The sequence below is a fragment of the Lathamus discolor genome, chromosome 5, assembly GCF_037157495.1.
Source record: "Lathamus discolor isolate bLatDis1 chromosome 5, bLatDis1.hap1, whole genome shotgun sequence".
Taxonomy (NCBI): domain Eukaryota; kingdom Metazoa; phylum Chordata; class Aves; order Psittaciformes; family Psittacidae; genus Lathamus; species Lathamus discolor.
The window spans coordinates 50,733,529-50,758,731 of record NC_088888.1 but is presented as its reverse complement, the minus strand read 5'-3'; the positions used below and the strand labels follow the sequence as shown (position 1 = coordinate 50,758,731).

The window sequence follows — 25,203 nt, the reverse complement described above, 5'->3', positions numbered from 1 at the left end:
AGAAGCAGTTATTACAGGTGTGACAAAACTGTAGCACAGCGAACTTCAATATACAAACCACCATTCATTGCAATATGTGGAAATACCTACGAAATACTATATTTAGAACTTCATCCAAGAAGAAGCTTCTTCCTACAGAAAACAGGAAAACCTTTCCAATGCAGTACCACCATGCTGTGGGCTGTTTTCTTATGGAATAGATTAATGCAGGCTCTTAGAATCAACTGTCTCAACATTTAGGGTGACTTTTTCACTCTCTAATGGTTTATGTATCACTGCTTAAGGTTCTCAGTTTATAATTTGGGTGGTGCAAAGCAAAAGTGCTAGATACAAATGAAATAATGAATAAACATGACTCTAGCCAACATAACATTAGGCCTTCCTACTTTTTCAACAGTGGAATATTTGAACAGTCAGTACAGTACACCACTCCATTTAGAATTTTACAGGTTTCAGATATTACCATGTTTTGGAAATCTGAAAACCACCTGTGTCATGATAAATTAAAACTTGCAATTTCAGAGGAGAAACATCAAAACTGATGAAGTATATGATCTACTTACAGAGCATCTCTGATGAGATAATTCAGCTTTTTGCTGACCGGTGTCAGGGAAGGGAGAGTAAGTTTATTGCTATGTACCTAATGGAAAATGAACAGATGAAATGTACAATTCCAGTCTCACGGAAGTACACGAAGCAAGATGCAGCAGCAAGACCCTGACAGTTATTCCTTATGGCAACCAGATGAGTAGTTTATTGAAAGCTTGGTAACAGCTCAGAAAATTACAAAGGATCGTCTTCTGTAACAGTCAATGAGAAAATGTATGACATAGAAAGTGCTTCTCAGTAAGCCTTTTCCACTGAGATTTTTCAAAATTATTGAATTGAAAATTTCTGTCGGAAGACAGAATACCATATTAGTACCATATTAGTACTAGTATGTCACTAGTGCAGGCAGCTGAGGCTATAAACAAGTCATTTGCATTAGCAAGCATCTTTGGTAGCAAAGTTCCAACTTGGTTTGAGCTATGTTCAATCACCATACCAAGAAAAATTTTTATTTTAAGGAAGAGCACCTCCTAACCAGTTCCTTGTGTCTTTGTACTAGAACTTGATGGAACTTCCAGGAGTTGTCTCTGCTTGCCAACATCTGTGTCTGTCCGCCACATGATTGCTAGCCACTAACATGGAGCCATTCAATTAAGCAACTCCTGACTTCTCTGAAATCACAGAAACACTACATACCTTGTATGTGCACTGAAGTAATGTAATCAAGAAAGCTTGATCACCAGCAACTCTGACACAAATGTCAAAAAGAGCTTACCACAGCTTTTGTTAGGAAATCAGTAGACATACAAAAGCCTGGCAAGGCTGGCAAGGACAAATATGTAGTCAAAATTAAAACTGCCAGGCCAGAAACTTTCTATATTGTCAGCAAGGACCATATGAGTAAACTGAGTAAAAGCTATGGATACACCACTGTTTTCTGGGGAAAAAATAAGAAATACAACATATGTTGTCATAAAATATGTTAGAAGACACTCAATCTCACACAATTATTGCAAAGTTCACACTACTACACATTCAAAGAGGAACCTGGAAGCTTATCTGCTGAAGACTAACTCTGCATAATTTAGCTTTTAAACACTGTTTTCAATCTTGTAGTCTGGATGCTTAGTGAATTATTTTTATGCAACTGACTCTTTCGGAGTACTTACAGTCATTACAGGAATGTCTACATTTATTTCCCCTTTCAAAATTATTCATTAGAATCATAGACTAGTTTGGGTTGGAAGGGACCTTCAAAGGTCATCTAGTCCAACACCCTGCCATGGGCAGAGACATCTTCAACTAAATCAGGTTGTAAATCAAGTATGTACCAAAGTAAATCCACAGTTAACACAATTTTGAAATCCTTATTATGTAATATTGATCAGGCTGGTTAAAATCATCACCCTTTTCTGCTCATGACTTCTTCTGGCGTCCTTCATGATTTAAGAAAAAGCCTTGTAAGTAGTTTTGCTACAGCATCAGTTTGCCAGAACTGAGTAAATTCCATTTTCTACAGACAATTGGTAGACTACAAATACTCAGCAACAAAGGCAATCAATGTTGGAAGCAATTCATGACTTCTAATAATGCATTCATTTTAAATAAGATTCATTTATGATGAGGTCATACCTCATAACAAGACTGAATCATAAAGACTGAATAACTAGTCAAAGAATGGTTGGTTATTTTTGCTAATTCTAGGCCACTAGTTCTAAAAACATGGTCCATGAATTATCTTTAAGATCCCATAAAGATGGCAACAAGAGCTAGATCATACGTACTGTACAATCGCTTTCTAATGGTGCCTGTTCCAACACCATACAAGTATTTGGGGGTGAGATTAAGGGCCAGTTATAGGTGTTTTAAAACCCGAATTGCTATGAATCATTTACAACACTGTGCTTTTAGTCAGTGATATAAAGTATGTACTTAGAAATCTACATTACTATAAACTCTTTGCAGTACATTTATCAATGCAACAGCAACATAAAAGCGTATGAAAAGAATCAAAAGAACAAACCTTTCTTAGGTGTTAATAAACACAGATTCATCCTGTTCCCTGACAACTCATCCTTATGCTGTCAATATTCCACAAGGTAACTGCAGAAATAAATTCCCAACTTTGATAATGCTTTGCGCTGTTTTTTCAAGTTTAGAAACAAATGTGTACAAAGTCATAAATTATAAGCTTGAAAGACAATGCTAGTGCTTCAGCCAACCACAATATACTTAGCAGAGTCTTTACACAAAAGAGCTAGTCAAGCTTCAAGTGGAATCAGGAAAGCAAATGCCACTATCCTACAGAAAAGGAAAAGTAGGATGCAAATATGGTCAAGACCTCCTCCCCCATTCTTCATGTCAAGGTCCTAGTGCCTTGGTGGTGCTTCCACAGGGGCCTGTAGGACAAAAGAATAAAGGAGGCCATCACAGACTCCTTGAACCAGGGATCTTCAGACATGCCCAATAACTTTACTATTAGATTGTGCTTTCTTCCATTTTCACTGACTGGCTATGCTCCAGATTTCATGCTCTTTTCCAGATCATTCCACTTCTTACCTATTCCTCCCACTTAAAGGTAAATGCCCAATACGTATCCAATTTTTACAACACAGGCTTGCTCTTCATCAGTATTTCAACAGTACAACTAAGTAAGTGAGGTGAATTAAAAAAAAAAAAAAAAAAAAATCATCTTTGCAATACTGAGGATTTACCTAAAGGGATTACCACAGGTCCTGAAGGCTTCATTTTTTCTGCCACAGAAAATATATTATGTCACTTAACTGGAAGCAAACATGACACAAACTATTTCAGGTTCCCTGAAGAGAAACAGTGGCTGAGAACCATGTTAGTGTCAACTATCTTTCCTCAGAGACTGAGTCATCACTATCCTGCTCAGGAATTATTCCATTCTAAAGATAAGAAAGCATTCTTTCTAATCTCCTTCCCTACGGAGAAGGCACACATCATATGCAAGGTGTGACAACTGCTAAGTATCAGAGATACATAATTCTGTATTTTCCCTTTTTTATAAACAAACATTTTAAATAGTCATTTTTATAGCTAAAAAGTTCAATCACTACTATCCAGGACTACCTGGCATATCTTTTTCACTCACTTAAGATTCCTTTCTTCTTATAAGCTTCTACCCAAGTTAATTTAATACACAAAAGTCCCCATGAAAAACTCCCCTTTATAAGAAGCATGGTAGAAACATGAGAAATTATTATGAAATTCCTATCAACATCACAGCACCTTCAAGTCCAGTCGTCACATCCAGAGTCATTGATTAGTAGAGGCAATGGTGGGAAAAAAAAAATAAAGTTCCCTTTTATATATCTTGCAAATTTCAAACAGCACAGGAAGATTTTGAAAGGTCCAGAAATTTTTCATTCGGAGCTTATTGCAGCTAAGTAGCTGAATGAAAGTAAAGTCTCTTAGCAATAACATTTAGCAGTATAAAGGGAATAATGACATCAGCTTCACACCTTGTACTAAAGCTTCAGAGACAAAGAAGATTCAACAGCTTGTTTTCACTCAATTATCAAACAAGCACAACATACTGTAAAATAAAGATCATCCTGCCCTCTTACTCCCAAAAATGCTTTCCAGATCAGAACTACAAACACTTCAGGATGAGGTGGGGATGTTGGCACTGCTTACACTTGTGATTTTTTTCCTGAGGATGAACTATGAAATTTCTTGCATGGATTAAGTGGCAAGATCTGGCTTCAAAACCAGAATAAGCACATCAGAGAAAGAAAAATCCATTAACCATTCTTCATGGAAACAGCTTAACGTGATGGGGAGGCACAGGATGCTACATGTAATGATATTTCATGGACTGTATTCTGAACACACAAGCTCTGTCCTCATATTTAAGTATTCACTGCTGGCTACTGTTGCATGTAGACTCAGATGCCAGTTTCCATGCTCTCACAAGACATCTCCTCAACAGTTCCAAGTGAGAATAAAATTAGAACTACTGCTCAACCACTCTAATTTAGCTACAGCATAAGGAGGACCAATTTCTTCTCTACAACAGTTGTACCCTGGACACCTGTTAATAAAAGCTGCAGAGGAAGAGATAAAGTTTAGCTATAAGTAATTGTTTTGCCCATAAATTATTCTTAAATGTATTACTTCCTTTGAAGAACAAGCAATTACAGTTAAGATTTATTGATTTCATAATTCCACTTAGAGAACTAAATTTAAAATAAACGAACCCCAAGAAAGTTCAGTATTCTATGAAGCGGATGTTTAAATAATCTGTCTAGCTGATATCTCTCTGCACTATTCATAGTGAAAGGATTTGTTAAACTCAAAACGTGAGGTACCATCTTCTGAAAGTAATTCTGAGTCAAACAAGAAGCTGAGATGGTGAGTTCTCGTGAGTGACACTAAAACTGCTGTAAAAAATAGAAAAAAAAGAAGAAAACTTCCACAGGTGCATCAGTCTGAAAGAAGAGCTACTGATGTACCTTGATGTACGAGGGCTTGGCTTACCATGGAACTTCAAATCCCATAGATTGTTTCTTTCCAGACACTGTCATTTTGGTAATTTTTGGCACAATTTCAGATTCCATTCTGGTTGACTGGGAATCCCTTGTTTTACCTAGTAACAGACAAAAAGCAAGTTTGAACTTAAGGTTGTGACTAACAGGTGTTAAATATAGTTTAACAAGTTACATTACTTATCTTCAACTCACACTACCTGCATGTATTACATGTTTATTCAAAATAACCTACCAACAATATTTACACTGAGAATCTCATCTGCAGTTCCCAAGCATCCACATGACACCTACACCATTCAAGAGCTTTACTCCCAGCAGTTCTACAGAATGCCCGAAGCATTTCATGCAGTATGAGGATGAAGAAACACTTTGCAGGTGCTCACTAGCTGATTAATTCTTATTTAGTTTTGCTTTTGCCTTAGTATTTTTGAGCTTCAAGTCTATTGTAAAAAAAAGTCTACCTCAGGTACTGCTAGCAGCAGCACATGCTACTAGCAGGGCTTCACCGAAACCTGGAAACAGAGTTCTCTTGTACTGAATTACACCGAAGAAGCCGAGCAATACCCAAAAGCTAGCTAATTTAAAGGTTATTTAGAAATACTTACCGGAGCTGAGTAACTAAATTACTTTAAATATATCAATTTTCCCCATAACTTAATTGAAACCACAATTACAATAGGGTTCATTCTTAATTTTGTGAAACTAATTTCAAAACTAATAGCACTGTACCTTGTGCTTCGAAGGATATTATACACACAGGAAAGCAAAATATTAACCTGAATTCAGAATTAAGCTGCAAATTTTAAACAATCTTCACCTACAGATGTATCAGAAATGCGGAAAAATGACCCTTTTCTTCCAGTAACAGACTAGTTTGGCTAGTCACAAATTGAGTGAACACTTATTTTGAAGGACAATTTAATCTTTTAAGTTTTTCGGATTACTACTGTAAGATAAACTGTTGGAGTCACTTTGGTCCTATTCATTTAGGTTAACTCTTGTGTTCTGAAGTGTGACAGCTACACCTTTGAAACCACAGAATCACACTGCTTTATATATAAAGTTGCGGTCAAAGCTGCCAAAGATTTCAGGTAAGGAAACAGAATACCACAGACATATCTATAACAGACAGCATACCAGAAAAGCTGTTATGCAAGTTTTTGTAAACAATGACGCTACAGATTAAGAGATTCTTATTTAATGTAAGATCCCAACTTCATCTCCCTCATTTGCCTTATCTGCTGACACTCATTTTATTTATATGCCCCCTGGAGATCTCTGGAACAAACAGTCTGTATATGCATTGTTAATAATTGCATACCATGTGCACTGTAAGTAAGGAAAAACAGTAAGAGAAATAAATGCAACAGTACAAATCCTGGCTTACAATAATCACAAATTATGTAACTGACAAACAAATACTAAAGATTCCAAACAAAAATTTTCAGATCACTGGACAAGGACTATAGTTAAGCACAAAGATTTTTGTTTCATCTTCAAGCTCCTACATAGATCACCTACAGCATTTTTTTTAGTAAGTAGTTAACCACATGAGTTACAGTAAAAATTACATTACTTTTGTTACCAACTTGGTATGTCTTTTTCCACTTTAACAATTTTCAAGCAGTCACCACTTTCAACTGCCAGTTAAACATGAATGCTTTAATGTAATTTGAAAACCATATTACATTAACTCTCAGAAAATACCATGTTTGAAATCAGGCTGCTAATAACCAATAAATAAAAAAAAATGAAGTTGAAATGAGATTATTTGAAAGAAACCAAGATAACAATTCATATCACATAACCTGAAAACAGTTTTCAATCTACAAGCAATATTTGCTATGTATGATCCAAAATCAAGTGTCAAAAGGTTTTACAAAATACATCTTCTTTAATCAATTTAGAAATCAAGCTTTACTCTGTACACATACATTGGAGTGTTTGATACTGATCCAAAGTTAAATGCACAAGAACACAAAATACATTCAAACAAACCAAGTATCTGACATAGAAAACACAGAAGTTTTAAACTAGACATTAGGAAACACTAAAAGTTGAAAGTCGAAGTTACAAAAGTACGTTAACAAAAAGCAAGAGAAAGAGAAAGTAAAGTAATTGTCCATCAACAGCAGTGGCATTCTGGGTGGGGTTTTTTATTTATTTATTTTTATAAAGCACTAATACGTCAGCATAGGTGAAGTGACGAAGCAGACCAGGATCATACAAAGGCAAACCAAACCATACCATGAAAAATAATCGTGGTATGGTGGCATTCAAACAGATGCCAAGGATTATTAAGTAACACTACAGACAGAAGCATCAAATTTCTTTTTCTGACTTCAATAGACAATAAAATCAAGCAGCACATCTGAGATAAAGACTAAGTCTGTCTTTTGTTCACTGCAGGCACCATTAAAGATTAATAATTATGGGCTTCATTACAAAGGACACAAGGCTGGGAAAGGAGCATACCTTACTATCTAATCTATAGCGCATGGGAGAAAACTGTATGATAAATTCTTATCTCCTTTAGCAGGCAAAGCAAAAGCTATTCAGCACTTTACAGATCTTATGCAAATCCTTAAAGTGCACCTTGGAACTAAAAGGAAGTCAATGCACAATGCTGATATGATTTGTAAAAGTCTCCTTAATAAATAAGAGTACCCTATGGCGACTGAAGTGCACTAGAAGCCTATAAAAAGTTTAAGCGCAGTAATCCCCATCTGATTAGGAAAAGAGCAGCCCTGAGGAAAATTAACCTCTGAAGAAAGTATATAAAGGATATACAATTTTTTGCCAAGAACAGATTCACAGAGTTCTTCATGACTACTGCAATTTGGATGTTCTTAACACATACCCAAGTAAAGACAATAAATTTCCTAAATCAAGAATCCATATAGAAACAAAGACAGATACACCTTTCATAAACTCCTAAAGAAGTCCCAATGGCTCCTTGTTATATTTCACTATTCTAGTATTGCAAAAAGTCAAAAAAAAAAAAAAAAAAAAAGAGTGGATGGATCACATGCAAGTAAATGCACAGACTGTCCAACTGCAGAGCAAGAGATTTTACTGAAGAGGACACATTAAAACTTCTGGAAATTCACTAACTTAATACTAGGAAAATTAAAGAAGTTTTCCTTCCATTAAAAGAGTATATAGGCATTAATTACAAAAATGTAAAGGCTCATCAGCATGACAGTTCTCACAATTCAGAGTATCTAAAGAACAAAACTTCTAGCCTATTTTAAGTGAAGTAGTTTTCAGACACATATTTGGGATTTAGACTGCACTGACATCAGAACACCTAGATTAAAGAACTGAAACACTATTAAAAAAACCAAAACATGCCTCATGCTCTTTGTCTCGGTATTTAATTAGGAGGAGCCTAACAAAGGGAACAAACAGATCTGCACTGCCATTACTCCAGTACAACTATGGCAACACGCGATAACTTCAAAGCTCTTTTCCCTTTATTATTCTTCTTCAAGGTTATTAGAAGTATAACCCCAAAATCTCGTAATAATAAAGGATTTGCAGACTGATAAACAGGACACAGACACATATATATGCAGGAAGCAAGTAAAACATAGTGACAGTTTTTAAGAATTGAAAGTCTCCCTGGGTGCTCAACCTGGAGTTGGGTAACTGTATGGATATAGTCAGCAATCTTGCTTTACTTTAAGCAACTCCATAGATTACCCTGGTAAAACTAATTGTAAAGAGTACCCGTAAAAGATCTGAATAAACAAATAAAAATATTTTGGCTTCTTTATCATACATAACAGGCTTGAAGTTCTTTTTTCAGTTTTCCTTCATTTATATACTTACATTGAAAGTACAGGAAGATAAAAATTGGGGTTTAATTCTGTAGGAGAGATGAAAGTTATGTTTCAGTACTTAGAAGAGTTGATTATCCATCTACTCTGTTCCCAGATAGCTCAGAGATACATAAAAGCAATTGGAGTCTGTTAAACAATCACTATCTCAAAAAAGAGAAATGTTGGCACAAAGTGAAACAGGGATATTGGTATATTTGAATAAATGCATACTAGCAATGAGTATTTAAATCCCCATGACTTTGCTCAGATGGCCACTTTTTACTGACAGTAATAAAATTCCGGTGTTTTTGATTCTTATACGCAGAGGCTTCTCCTCCCAGTTTGTCTTCCTGTCAAAGAAGAATAGTAAGTAAAGTATAATGGCACTGAAATTAAAAGCTCAGCTACACCACTGCACAGAGTAGCCTACTTCTGATAGGATGAACTAGAATTTTTAATATGCCTGAATTCAGTTTGGGAAACAAGGAAGGAAGAATGTGAATGTTAAGCGTGTCTTGAGTCCATGCTTTTTCAGATGGCAATCTCACACGAAACAGCTACTAGCGGTGTAACAGCACTGGCAAAGGAAGTCACCTCCAAGGGAATGATATATTAATTTATTAGTCAGACTGCAATTTCTTTTCTTTAAAGCTTTAAGTCATTTGCATGCTTTTGAAATTTTTACTTGCTTTACATGGATTCTTTTATTTTCAAAAATGGTACAGGCACTTAAATAAAGCTGCATACTATTTCAATTTTGAATGGGGCTAGAGAGCCTAGATGTTACTGACACTAAACAGAAAGAATTGATTTACTTAAGCAGGTCCTTCCTTGCACTGTCTAAACTAGCACTGCCTTAGAAAAATATGCATCTAACACCATGCTTTCTGAGCTAGCAGATACAATTTGCATCCTTCACTCTGCTACAGACTTTCTATATAACCACAAGCAAGCCACTTGCACCTCTGTCTAACAATCACACAGCAACAGCCACCAACTGCATAAAATGAAAAAGACAGTGCACCGGTTTTGTGCACCATGTGATGAGCTTGTTCCAAGTATGTTTTGTGACTCACTAATAAAAGAGTAATTATTATTTTTTTTGCATACACTACTGGCAGTGCAGCTATTAAGTGTATTAGTGACAACAGAAGCATAGAAGAGACTGTTCTGTCTGAAAAGATTTAATAACTGAGGCCTCTTTCAAGTAAGATTTCCCTTACTATAAGCTGTGCTATGATTTAAAACTAAAGCTTCCAGCCTTTAACTGAAACCTTTCACTTACCTTAAAACCAGTAGTATTGTATTTTACTCCCACCAAATTTCGTACCATGTAGGAAAAAACAGTAAGATAAGGAAATATAGAAGCCTGTCAAACTAAAGAGATTATTAAAAATATGTGTATTCAACTGAATTATTTGACACCCATAAATTCTACAAAATGCTACAGGACATGGCATCAACCCACAGTGAAGTTTAATGAAGTTTGCCACAGGGCACACTGGATCTTCAGTGACAGTGATACTGAGTATTAGTATTACCAACATATGTTAATGCTGGAAACAATATCGGAAGTCCAGGACTCTCAACCATGTCCCACCAGTACATAAGACAACTACTAAACTTAGAAGATCCCAGGTTTCCTAAGTTTACAGTTTGCTAATCTTTAAGCCATTCCACCTGCATGTAATTTGCTGGGCACTCATCTCTATAGCCCACCACTTAAATTTCTTTGGATGTAACAGATCAGTGACAAAGTCTGCTGCATGCATGAGAAGTAAGCTCAACATACAAAAAAATCCTCTATTATGCAAATATATAAAGTGGCATTGGGGTGCTTGGGAAAAGAAAAATTAAAATTATTTAGAAAAGTCTCTCCCAAACTTCTTTGGTCCTAGAAAGCAGCGCCCCAAGGAGCACCTCTGATAGTAGAAACACCACCTAGTTCGAATAAAAATGTGATGTGAAAAAAAGTTAAAATAAAATGTTACTTCATTATTTAAATTATACCAGTTCAAAATAGCCATTTGGGGAAATGCATGCCATTATATTATTATGAATTGCAATATGCAAATGAGTGCTCCACAATGCCCAAAGAACTTATGACAATAACGCAATAGTCCAAAATAGAAAACAGAAAAGGCAACTTGCTAAGTCACCCCCAGTACTAAGACACAGCCATTCTAAAGATACTACTTAACAGTATTTCTCCAAACAAGAACTCAGAACTTTTTAAAAGAAAGATTATTTCCTAATAGAAACCAAAGTCAGGGGCTTTCCAAGTGACTTTGTCTTGTTTGTCTAAGTATTACCTTCTCTGCAAAGTTTCAGGTGGTGAATATGACTTTTTATCTTTTTCCCCTATGGAACTGGCAGTCAGCATTTTCACTGAAAAAGGCTGAAAATAAAAATGTCTATTTGCACCTGACTGCAAGAATTTTGTTTTCTTTTTAAGGTTTGATACAGCAGGAGGGAGGAAGGATACAGCAGGCTGTTGAGTGATCTCCAACCCAGAATCATAGAATGGTTAGGGTTAGAAAAGACCTTAAAATTATCTAGTTCCAGCCCCACTGCCACGGGCAGGGACACATCCCACCAGACTGTGTCACCCAAGGCTCTGTCCAACCTGGCCTTGAACATTGCGAGGGATGAAGCATTTACCACGCCTTTGGGCAATCTGTTCCAGTGCCTCACCACCCTCACAGTAAAGAACTTCATCCTTATATCTAACCTGAACTTCCCATGTTTAAGTTTAAACTTAACATTACCCCTTGTCCTACCACTACAGTTCCTAATGAACAGTCCCTTCTCCAGCATCCTTGTAGGCCCCCTTCAGATACTGGAAGGCTGCTACAAGGTCTCCATGCAGCCTTCTCTTCTCCAGGCTGAATAGCTCCAACTTTCTTAGCCTGTCTACACAGGCAAATTCTTTGTGACTCACAACACACAAACAGCACAATAAACTTGCTACCCTCAAGACTGAAGTTCCAGAAACAGTTTGTTTCACTACATGCAGCTGCAACAACCAGATGGGTATAGCAGGCACAGTCAGAAGGGCGGACAGCCATCCCTGTTACAGTCAACCGGCACATCTCGCTGCTCAGGCTGTACTTTCAATGCTTGAAACTTTCAGTTGATTAAAATACTTTGTCCAAAAGTTAATTTGTTCAAGTTAGGTACCTGCCTGGGGTTAACTTTTTACAGGCAGAACAAGGAAAATGGGAGAAAAAAAGATAATACAGAATTGTTTATTTTCATAAATGACATCTGAAGAAAATACTATTTGCATAAATGAAATCCTTCAAGTGATCTTTTTACCTTCTGAAAATCCACTAATTGGGCCTTCGAGAACAGTGTGTACATGCTCTTATGACTTAAGTTTTAACAAATAAATCCCCAACATACTTCATCAACACTCAGTATGTAGCTGCTGTGGCTAATTTTTTATTAGGCTGGACTCAGTTGTGTCACCTTAAAGCAAATTCCACCTCCCCTGTGGTCTCCATAGTTTCCTACCACAGTTTACTAACTGGAGGCATGAATCTACCTTGGATAATCATAAGTAACAAAACCAGTGGGTATAGTGAGCACTGGCAATTAATAAGACAAGCAGATTATCAAGGACAGACAAGGACTAGAAGAATGAAAAATCAATAAAACAGAGAAGACAAAATAAAAGCTACAGTGACCACGAAAATACTGACAATATTGTTAACAACCTAACTTGGAGAAAAACTGTGTGTAAGGAGAGGGAGAAAGTAAGAGGCTAGATAATCAGTGACAAGTTATATGCAGAGCTAAACATGAACAAGGGAAGAAGATCAGAACTGAAAATGAACACAAATTATGGGCAGGAAAAAAGTGAACATGGAAAATAATCATGGTCAGTATAATAGTAAATCAGTAGGAAACTGGGAATGGCTAGATCAGGGATGTGGAATGATAAGTGAAAAAAAAAAATAAACTGCAGTGAAAACTCAGAATGACAGGAGGAAATGTGTTTATGGCAAAACCAGGAATTAAATGAAAAATTTAACGTGACTAAATACATCAGAGGATGAGAAGGACACAGACGTTAACATTAGACGAGGCTGAAGTGGATGGGGTGGAATGCATTATAACAGAGCAATAACACATTTTCTTTCCTGCCTGAAACCTAGCAAAAATTTCTGGACTCTCACCATTTCTCTTCCGTGTCAAGATTTCCTCCTCAACTGAAGCTAAATGATACAGAATACAGCAGCCAGCAAAGGACAACAAATGTTCAGCTACGTACTTAGATCACTGGCATGGTCTTTCCAGAAACACAGATAACTGATCTAGTTTACATTCACGGTTAATATACTAGGGCAAAGAAAGGCACTGTCACTGAGGTAAAACTCTTTAAGATTTCCAGTTTCATTAAGCCAACACCTCCTGTGTAAAAGAACAGAGATCTACTGTAGCGAAAGGCAGACTGGAGAGGGTGTCTGTTTTATTCTAGAGATTACACAAACATCAGCTGCCTTCTTTTGATGTTTCTGATACGTAAACAGGTAAAGGTCCAATAGAAATTCACAGCAATCAAAACAGCGACTTTCTCATCCGACAAGTTTTTTTTAAAGAATGTCCCTACAGTATTTCTGATGCCTACTGCTTATGCTTAAATGGACTAACATCCAGCCCTTCACATAACCGTAACTTAGCATAACTCATCCTGCACCTAATGAAATTTCACTTGCGGGAGGCGCACCACTTTGCACTCTAGCAATGCCAGTGATGCCCCTTCTCAATCCATAACTGAAGATACAATCTGCTGTAAAAATAATTTATTACACATTTGCAGTTGTTCTGTAACAGCATCTTTACTCTCCCACACATACACAAGTCGTTGGTGGTATTCTCTAATTCAACGAATTTTTCTTAAATGACTGTGAATTTTCTTTCACTGAGATTCAGAAAAAGCTCGGTCTGGTATTTCTGAAGTGCAACTTCCTGCCATAAATAGTCATGTAAAGACCAGAGTCAGCATTACGGGCAAGGTAACTGTAAAAGGACAGCCCTTTTAGCCAGCCACTTAATTGAACAGAATACACAGAGTCCATGCAAATTATACAATTTCTGTTAAAACCTTAGCCCAAAATGAGTATGTAAAACTGAAAGTACAGTATGTACATTCTATTACAATTATATTGAATGTCCAAAAATAACAGACAGCAATTTCATGTTTAATTCTTAACTAATACTATAATGCCAGAGGATGGTGCTATTTCTCTACACATCACCCAGGTAATTCAGAAACATCACACCTTTGATGTTATCTACTGCAGGACTGCAAGGCATTTTACAAAAGGAAGCTTTCCTGATCCACAACTTCTGTTTATACACCAAAATTACTTCAGTATGAAACAGAGGTTTAAATATAAGAATAGTAAATAAGAAAAGCATACCAAAAACCTGACAGTCCACACATTCACTTTTTTATTTCTCTGAAAAAGATAGCCATGTGTAAGAAAAATACATTCACTCAATGCTCCTCCATGATTTCAAAGATGGCAGAGCAGATCGCAGCGTCATAGCACAAAGCACATTTCAGAGCGGACAATTTGTGGCTTCAGAGGACCAATCATTTATCAAGAATTTATCAGCTATTGAAAAAAGCAGTTTAGGGACTTAAGTGCGACATGATTTCAAAGAATCACAATGTTCAACAGATTGAGTACGGTTTAAAAGGGGGGGGGGGCGTGGTGGTGTTGAAATCAAGGTCCAGCAGCACAGCAATTACTGAAAACACTATGTATACACACACATAATGTAAATTGAAACACAAATGCATTTAATAACAAAATAATAGGAATTGTTCATGAGTCAAGGGAGACAGACTCACTGACTGACACTGACTTCTGTAATTCTGTTTGCAAGGTCATGGTAATTAAACAGCAAATCCTCAGAAATGTCCCTGTTTAGTTTGTGGTTTTTTTCCTTAAAAAGAGAAAAGATAGACATACTCTACTTCCACATTTTACAAAAAGTCAGCCAAAGACTCCAATTTTGAAAGCTTTACCTCTAACAAAAGATGAAGGAAAATGACAGTATGCATTAGAATTTCATTAAAGATGGTAGGAATGGTGTCATGAGACTGCCAACAGAAATGAGACTGAAAAAAATGGATGTACATTATGTGGAACAGTTCATATTTCAAGAGTTTTACTTCGCATTGTGACAAAACTGACTTCTTGATCATCCTTGCCATGCCCACCACCTCCAACTCGACAAAGGCAGAGACATCTTTCCAAACCAAGTAGTTAGGGCACTTCTCTGGGATCTGGTAAAACTAGGCACAAAATCCTTACTGTAAGCAACCAAGCCTTCATTTTTGATACAAATACTTAAATGCTATTTAAATTCTTAATCCATAACTGTTGTGGAGACTTGAGCTCAACAGTAGCATTTCAGTTCATTGCTCTGCTTCCATTAAGACAGAAAACTGCTATTGAAGAAAAAGATAATAAGGTACAAAGACGAGTTAAAGAACTTTTGCTACATGAACCATATTCTTATGAAAAAACAACGTACCAAAGAGCACTCTGACTCTCTAAATTGAAAACTCCAATTAGATACAAGAACACAAACAAAAAGTTATTGCTAACAAGCAGTATCATGACAAAATACTGTGGTATTATAAATCCCCAAATAAAAATCATTAAAAGATACTATTTTGACCAAAGAAATCAGACACATTTTCCGAACTGTCAAGAACAACATTTAGGGTTTGTGTTTCTTGAACATGAACGATTTTAACAAACTGAGGAAACTGACAAGGAAAAAGCTGACAGTATTCACCAAAATGGAAATAATGATTCTGGAAGGCAAGCTCCAATGAAGATGAAACCAGTAAAACGCAGGACTGACATTCTACAAGCTTGCCTGTTTCACAGAAATGATTTATGTTCTGTGCCAGGCCTCCAGATCAGTGAATATGCAAGGCCTTTTGCTCTGAATAAAAATAAATAAAAAAGAAAAAAATAAAAAAAAAAATCTTCCAAAGGAACAAGTATAAGCAGTGAGATAGGAACTAGCATGCTACATGTATGTAGTAAGTGCTCTCACTTTTTCAGTCTAGCAGAACAGTGTCTGCTCACGTGCCAAGATAATGAGAACTTTTTTCAGAGCAAGTATTTGCGCTCATGAATGCCTTTACTTAAGTAGCTAACTATTGTAAATAAAATTTTGAAAAAAAAGAAACAAGATGTCTGCTCACATGAATTAATAATACTGCTGATGGAATGATGCAAAAGGTAGCTCCAAGAGCTCATGAGCCCAAAATATAGAATTTCAGACCTAGCAGCTGATAAGCCCTTGATAAAAGAGCTGTATTACAAAACAGATAGACTAGGAAATACTTTAAAAGGTTTTACAAAACAGCATAGCTTGAAAGTACTCCAACTTGAAAATCCTACCTTTTTTGCTATTTCAACCAGTCTCTTAATACCCAAAATTCAGGCAGCTACTGGAAATGTATAATCTTATAAGAAGTTAAATGATATATTAACTGAGCCTATTTTAAAAAGCTGTGAATCTTAAAACATTTTAATGCATACACTTAAAGGCCACCTGAACAACTACTTTGAAAACAAAATATTAAACATGATCTGATTTTTAGCATTTTTAATGTATCAGAAAGAACAAATGTTAAGAAAGAAGAACTTGGAAACAAAAGCCATTAAAAATGCATTGTTCTCCTTTGCACATATAAATTACTTAAACATTTCACACAATCTGTTCAAAGGAAATTTGCTGAGTGAACATACACCTTTCACAGTACTCATTTTAATAGGACTAAATGTAAAACAATGAAGCAGAACACACACTTATCAAAACCAAGCAAAATAATTAACAAGGTGCTGGTTTTACTCTTTTTTTTTTTTCCTTCTCCAAATTAGAGACTAATACTGCTGAACTACCTGCTCTTCTTGTTAACTGCTCCATGATTTCAGAATATGGGGTGATGTTTTATGTCATTAGCTACAAAATATTACATAGCTTTATAAAAAAAAAATAAAAAATTGCATTATCACAGTTCAATAGAAATTTCAGAAACACTACTTAAAGTTTTAAGTCTTTCTTATATTTGATTCAGCCTGACATAATAAAAAACAAATGAGATTTAGAAATTATTTTGATGTAGATGAGACAGTTTAAATATTCTGTAGATATTCAGCATCCATTTTAAAAGGTAACACCAGGAGAAAAACATTTAAGATTTCCTTCTTCTAGCTGTATTATGCTTTCAGTGTGTTTTTACATCATGAAACCAAAGGCTGTAGGTGCACCATCAAGCAAGGCATTTCTAAAACATGCTCACAACCTACCAATTTTACAATGTGCTGCTACTTAGCAGTGTAATCTCCCTATTTTTTTGTATTAGATACCACTTAAAACCTGAACATCTTATCATCATCATCCATAGTCTTACTCCTGTCCTTATTGCTATTTTTCACTCATGGTGGAAAATCAGAAGAGAAACAAAGAGAAATAAGGCTTAAAGTTTGGTTACATTCCTATCTATCTGATTTTGGTACCATGTCTGTAACAATGGGGTATATGAAAACCTGTTATTCCACCCATGACTGCTCTCTACTGGAAAAGACCTTCACTGGTCATAATTATTCCAGAGAACCAGCATTTTATTCTACCTTACTACCCGGATTTAAAGCTCAGCTTTTCTGATATAGCTAGCTACATCAGCACTAGCATCTGGCACACTTTCCAGATACTCATGTGCTGTTAACAGCTCTTTTCTGTATGTACCTCCTAAACTCCAGCAACTCCTGCCACTTGGAGGGAAAAAAAAAAAAAAAAAAAGAAAAAAAAGAAGAGTACAATCTCTGTTTTGTCCTCACTGCTACACAGAGAGAAGTTAAACAGATTCACACACAGATGTACTCAACAGCAGCTGTCTTCACAAAAAGAAAGATAATACTAAATACATCCATAGGAAAAGATTACCACATTCTGAAAACATGGCTTGACACATAATTTTCTTCTAGTTTGTTTCTGTAAAATTCGTTTTGTCTTCTCTGTAGTATCAACAAGCTCCAACATCTACTTTTGCTGATTCCTTTAATTCTAATCAAAGCCACCCTGCTCATTCCCTAAATAAATACAATTAGTTTGCACACTATCTTGCCCTATTCATGTAAAGAGTACATTTAAGGAAGGGCAAAAATACAGAGGAAGAAAATGTTATTAAAAAATACAAAGAATATAGAGAAAGAAAAGCTTTAGCATTCTTTCTTACTCAAATGTGTTAGTGGCAGCACATTTACAAAGAATCTTTCAAACATAGGTGCGAAACTGCTAAAGATCTCTGAATCTAACTTGCAAAACAAATTCCAGCTGCATCAATGCAGTAGGCTGATCAAGCATACTTAATTTATCTGCAGTCCAGCACTTCAGCAGTAAGAAAAATGTATTACCAGATAAATAAAGCAAACAAGTTCACATATCTGTTACAATTCTAGAGACAAATTTTAAGCTATCTGAAAAGTCATGAAGGCAATTTTCCTGGACCACCACTATACACCCTACTATTTGTACTAACTTGGCTACAACAAATTATACATGAGAAAGGCATCATTCCATAAGAAACAAATTATGGATGCCACCAGTAACAATGGCCATTATTACTGATTTAGTGAATCTAGCATTAATCAGATGATTAAGCTAGCAGTAGGGCTTTCAACAGCTTAAGTGACATAAAATCCTAGAAATAAGATCTAATTGTATTTAAACAGGGAAACTGTTGCAAGACTGCAGACACTGGCCAAGCTGAAGAAAGAAAGGTAAATATAAGCTGCTTGACACACATAGCAGACATTTGGACAATCATAAAATACATTAAAAAAACCCAAAACTGTTATGCACTAAAATTCAGGAAAAGTTTGTATAAACCGCCCCACCCTGCAGTATAAGAAATGTATTCACTTTCCCTTTCTAACTGCAGCATGTTTTACGTTACCTGTATTACTTATTTACACTTACATTATTTATTTATTATTACTCTGAAAATTTCCTTATTCCACATTCTCCTATGAACTCCTCTGGCGACAGCCAAACACACCTGAATTCCAGAATCAAAGATTAACTTGTTTAATTAAGTCTAGAAAAAAAACGGAGGCTGAGCACTGCCATAATCTAAGTAAGGGAGACCTATATTTGGCAAATAACAACCTATGTATAGCTGTGATGTGAAACATAGCACTGGAGGCTCTGCTTGTTCATTACCAAAATCAGAGGCACAAAGTAATTTAGAAAAAGCTGCATATCTTCTATTTTAGAAAAAGAAATTACTATAGTAAAAGATAACCTGTACTTTTAAATAAGCTTTCCAAGATTTATCAGATGCAGATGAATGCCAGGAAAAGTTCATTTGGCAGTCTGAACCAGTGCATTTCACTCTACTGTGACTTCAGAGAATGTGCACGGACTCAAGTTCACTGCTTACTGTTTTCCTCAATGCAATGAAAGAGTAGACACTCCACATTTACAGTAGTACCTGGAAGCACACAGATAGCATCCACAACCTTACAACTATTTCTTTGTATACATATTTTATCAGAGAAAAAAAAGCGTAAAATTCAAATAACAATTCTGCCTTGAAAAATTATTTAAAATCAGCACTTTACAAAGACAGTAATTTTCCTGCTGCTGTGGGTCAGCAATAGGGAAGACGAGAACATCAAAAATAGGAAAGTATGATGCTAAAACCACAGAAAGGGGTAACAAGGACTCAAATATGAAGTTTTGGGGAGTACCTAAGACAACTTCAACTTGTATTTTGGAATTAAGATATAAAATTTCCATCTAGGCTGAGCTTTCATATGCAGTAAAAATATGGAAGAACCAAAGCAACAGTCAAAGCTCTTCTACATCTCTGCCAATTGGGCATCACAGCTTCTGCAGGCACACGTATTTTCCATGTGTAATTTACCCAATTTTTCCAAACTTTTCACATTTTAAGCATGAATTTCTAAGAGGGATTCTGACAGTAGAGTGAGTTTTGAGTTTAATAGCCATTTCAAGTGTCAGAAGTATAACAGAAGGATTTTAAGCATTTGTATGTATATATGTATTTTAAGCATTTGTTAAACTGTCCACCCTGAAGACCAAAACATAAAGCTTTATGAAAGAATACAGAAGCCGAAACAATGAAAAACAGGTGTCTTGTCACCCAAGAACAAACCAGTTCACATGCAAAGAGAAGTGGATGCTTGGCATTTCTGTTGGCATGTATGTGTCACAATACACTAGACTGCACAACTAAGACATTTTATAACAATACTGAACCATAGACTAAAAAACCAAACCATGATATTGCAGAAAAACTTCCAGAAGACTGTACAGAGATAAAGCAAGCATTAATAACGCAAATTTTACAGGGAACAAACAACAGCATTTGTAGTGAAAGACATCTAGCATAATCACTGCAATTACCTTTTAACTTAATTTCTGAATTTTTACATGTGTTTCCTGTTAACATTCAAGCTCCTTTTCATCAGTAACTGCTATATTTTAAATGGTTTCTTTTACACCCACAGTTTTGGATTTGACATGCCTATACTGCTACTGTTTAGATGTCTTCTAAGTTTCTAGAGCTGAAATGCATTGGTTTGCAACTGCAAAATACTATTCTCTTAGCCTTGTCAACATCCTTGCTGTAAGTACTCAAGTGCAAACTTCAGGTAGAACTTCCAATGTTTAAATTTATATATAATGGCACTAGAGCAGCAATCATTCATCCTTAAAACTAATGAGGATTTTAACTAAAAGCGACTCCAGTCATACCTTCCTGGCACTCTAGCAATTACACTTAAGAACTTAGTAAATTCTTCACTTTACCTTCTAAAGAGACACAGAAAACCAACTGATGGTTGATCTGTACCATGACTTGAAGGGACTGAGATAGAAGGTCATTGTAAGAAGAAGCGCAACTACTGTTTCCCAAGTATTTCTTGTTCTTCTGGAATCCCAAAGTTCTATGAAGGACACAATCATTTTTAGTTTGATCTAAGCTCTCTCAGCTTCTAAACACCTAACTTTCATATATTATATAGTCAACTATGAAAATTATGGACTTTGTATAGGTTTACATTTTGTCAGGGAAAAAAAAAAAAAAGGTAAATCAAACTCATGTTAAAGGTCCATAAAAGAAAGCTCAGAAAAAAAATGGAGTGTCACTTTTTCCAGTGTAGGTGTACAGTATGTATGAGGAGAATCTTCAAAAAAGGTATCTCAAAGGATTTTAGAAAGCTTTTCATTGCTGGTGACACATTTTTCCCTGAAATAAGCCACTTCCTTTCTAAAACCCACACAGTACCTCAGTGCCAAGATTCAGTAACTTCGAGGTCTGTGTATATATTTTTCTTACATAAAACACAGAAGTCTTAAATTCATTATTTTCCATGATTTCAGATATATCATCTGTCATGTGAGATTTCAAACATTTCCATTCAGTAAAGAACACATTCTCTTTGTCACAGACTGAATACATGCTATATCTGAGCTCTATTAAGTACAAGGGGCTCTCATAATTATTAGCAAGTATTTACAAAATAATACATTAAAGTTAGCACAGGCATTCTGAACTAAAACCAAACCTTGCTGCATTCAGCTGAATGAAAAGAAAAAGCTAATTACATTAAGTAACACTGTAGTAATGTTTGTGTGATTTTTGCTTATCTGTCACTGATGTAAAGCAAAAATAAAGGAAGATATTTATGCAGGAGAGGCAAAAGAATAATTCTAGAAACTTGAAATATAAACAATACGAGCAAAATGCTAGCTAAGCATCTACTAATTTTACTTGCAGCTTGTATTCTTGAAACTGCCCACACTGTCTCAATAGCTGCATCAAAAACCTGAATACATACAGATTAATAAAAATCATAAATCAAAAATTAATTCCGGTGAAGAAATAACTGCTTCCCTATTAACAGCTGCAAGCATAGTAGTATAGTCCAATATTTAGAGAACTAGACTTAAGCTTGAGACCTGCACTTTATTTCTAGATTATCTGGCTTAACATGAGTAAGGCTTTTCAACTTCCCGTGCCTTTATTTCAATTTTGACTCTTTACTGCGAAGCTTGTTTCTTACTAAATATTTATATATATAGCCCTAAAAAAGGTCCTGCTCTTGATGCTACTCCTGAGAAATTACCATATTAACAAAATAGCAAAAATAGCTCAACTACAGGGATGATTTCATCTAAAAAAAGACTAAATTCCTTCCTACCCCAACAATAATCAAATATGCTCAGTTCACAGTATTTTTTATTTCCTGCAAGGACTGCACATTTACAGACATCTGACCTCCTTCTCACTCATACTTCACTAAAATCAAAAATCTAAGTGTCATAAAGTGGTTAACAATTCCTTTAATGGTGCCTGAAATGGAACAGAATCTATCTCACTCAGCAGTATCTGTATTTGTTTTCCAACACTAACAGGGGCAAAAAAAAATTAAAATGTAGTTTAGTCAGAAAAAGCAGAAATGAAATGAATATGCACAGAATGCAGAGCCTTTTGACAGAGAGGGTACCATTTTTTACATAAAACATAGTCCAGAAATCTGAACTTTAAGAAAGTTTTCCCAGAGAACCCATAACTATTATCTAAATTTCATCAAATAAAAATCCTTACTCCTCTTGACTATAATGAAAGCAAACTTATTACAATAGTGTATTTCAAATTGCAATCTCTTAACATCACTAATACCCACTACTGAGACAGAAGCAAAGGATGCCTAAGAAACACTACATGTGCCAAGAACTTCTGACACCACTTGAATTAAAAAAGAAAACAACACATATATATAGATATAGATATATACATATATTCTTTATGGACAGAAAGACTCAAAACACCCAGATAAAATATTAAAATAATTACCACCTTCATTAGTTATTACCTCCATACACTGACATGATGATGAGTACATACTTCACAGGCAACTCTTCTCTAAAATCTCCATATTCTCATTATAATGAGTAAGACAATTTTCACTACGCCTTTATAAGTCTGTAATTCTTAACAAATGGTTCATTAGTTCTCTTTCAAAATGTATCATTTTCAACTCTGCAGACAACTATTTTATGGTTCTAGTCACCTCTGGTCATTTTATCACCAGAAAGCTGTAAAGAAGGGCAACGTGCTATTTTCTAAGGAACCCTACTAACAGTAAGCACCCAAAACAATTAACTGGCCAACAAACCAGAGATACCTCATTAGTCAGTGATAATTGATTTTAATGGACCATTTTTAAGTCACATGTCCACAAAACAGATAAAGAACCCTTTCATGATGACATAGACACAGAAACCTATGAACCATGTCATAAGAATTGTTTCTCTCAACAATCAGCTGAAATCACAAACTGCAATTAGCTTTTACTTAGCAAAAATTCATACTTCAACAGTCTGCACAAAGGAGCAACTGGCTGTACGGTATAGCAATACTAAAAGAGAGACCTATTCCCATAGAACTGCTTGAAGACAGTCTGGGAAGAAAGAGAGCTTGCTTCAAGAAACAAATCAATCACCACTGGCTTTGATTTTTGTTTCATTGTATTTTTTTCTAGTGCAGACTCAACACACTAGTTTTCAAAAAAAGTTTAGATAACTTGGACTAATGACATTTCCTCATCAGCTGCACAGTAGTATGTACACAGTGAACTCAACACAAAATCTGCATAAGAGTTTATCAGCTGTCTACACTTCGCACACACCAAAAATAGATACGTTATCCATAAAAATTCAATTCAATTTCCACGGGAATCAAAAAGCAAATAAGCATCTCCTTTCAGCACTTCATCAAGTTTATTTTTACTGCATAAACTACAGTGTGACGGAAATTTTGCTTTGTTTTTTCCACCAAATTACAATTCATAATCAATGTTTAATATAAAAAAACATTTTAAACAACTTCGAAAAGCTGAGCACTTTAGATTTGAAAGAGGTGAATAGTTGTGTGCATAATTATAAACTGCTGCCCTTGAATAAAGGCACTGTAATAAACTATATAAATTTTCTAAAGACAATCTGTATCCTACCTTCACACAAATCTTTTGTATAGATATTAATTTTTGAGTTTGTATAGCTATTCGTTTGATTCTTTAACTTTCTATGTATGTTTAAATTTTCAGAAATTGCTGATTATTGAAAAATATCTCTGAAGGACACGGTTAGAGGAAATAGGGCAAAGCACAAAATTGCTAAGACTACCTTCCTGCAGCATTTAGTCTCCTAGAAACAAGATCTTAAAATATTATTGCTCAACAGTTCCAGAAATTCATGTAGCTTGCTACCTCTAAGCTTAAGATGCTGGAAATTGTCTGAATAACTCAATGAGAGATTATTCTTTTTTTCTCCTGACTTAAAAGTAAAAAGCAGGTATGTGAAGTTTTAACCCCACTGGGTTTTTTAAATTTGAAGCTCATGCTCCTAACATTCTATACTCTTCAAGACATTTCCTATTGTAATTAAAAAACCACTAAGTGTAATTATGTTTAGTCACATCCCAAAGGGTACAAAGCATCAGCCATTTTTGATATCCCAGTGGGAGTTGTTATTTTCCTACTCTTCTCATACTTCGACTTTCAATTTGCCCTGGTTTCCCAAAACAAGTTCATATAGAAATCAGCTAGAAAAAGGAAATCTAAGAGAGAAAAATGGAACAGGTATTTACAGGTATTTAGAGATATTTTAAGAATGCTGATTTTAAGAAATCAGTTCCAGTTGCTCTAATTTCTGCTGTAACGTAAGGCTTGAGAACTAACTTTAGACAGCTGCGGTTTTCTTTTTATGATCCAAATTAGGTTCAAAAACCTGCTATCAAAATAATCTGAAAAAATACTGAGAAACCCACACCTAACCAAAAGCAAACTGGAACCTTAATATGGTATCTGAAGACACACTGGTAGATGCCACTCTTTGCCTTAATTTTTCCAAAGGAATCTTCCCAGGAAAGAAGTACACCTGCGCAAACCTAGAGAAGAACTGGAGCCTTCTTCCACAGTAGATACGATCATTACAGAACACTCAGTAACAATTCTATTTCTATCAGGTAAGTTAACAAGGAATTATAACTAAGTCAGTCCTTTAAGAATATGTATTTTATTTCAGTACATAAAGCAATGTCCAGAAGTCAATTCTGTATTAAAGATACTCAGCAGCCACTTAAAAATTATGTACAAAATAAATGTAATGTACAAAATACCTTAAGGGTATACAGTCTGAATACCAGATTTAGTATGTCTACGTAGTTTAACATCTTT

The 25,203-nt window shown here is 35.4% G+C and overlaps 1 protein-coding gene across 2 annotated transcripts in view; it reads right to left on the bottom strand.

Annotated features, from left to right (window-relative positions):
* Nucleotides 1-25,203, bottom strand: part of HBS1L (HBS1 like translational GTPase) — a 56,036-nt gene that overhangs the window by 18,333 nt on the left and 12,500 nt on the right. For both annotated transcript variants that reach the window (XM_065680824.1, XM_065680823.1), the window contains exon 5: nucleotides 5,056-5,164. In XM_065680824.1, coding sequence (XP_065536896.1) covers nucleotides 5,056-5,164 — 109 coding nt within the window. The remainder of the gene's footprint in view (nucleotides 1-5,055; nucleotides 5,165-25,203) is intronic.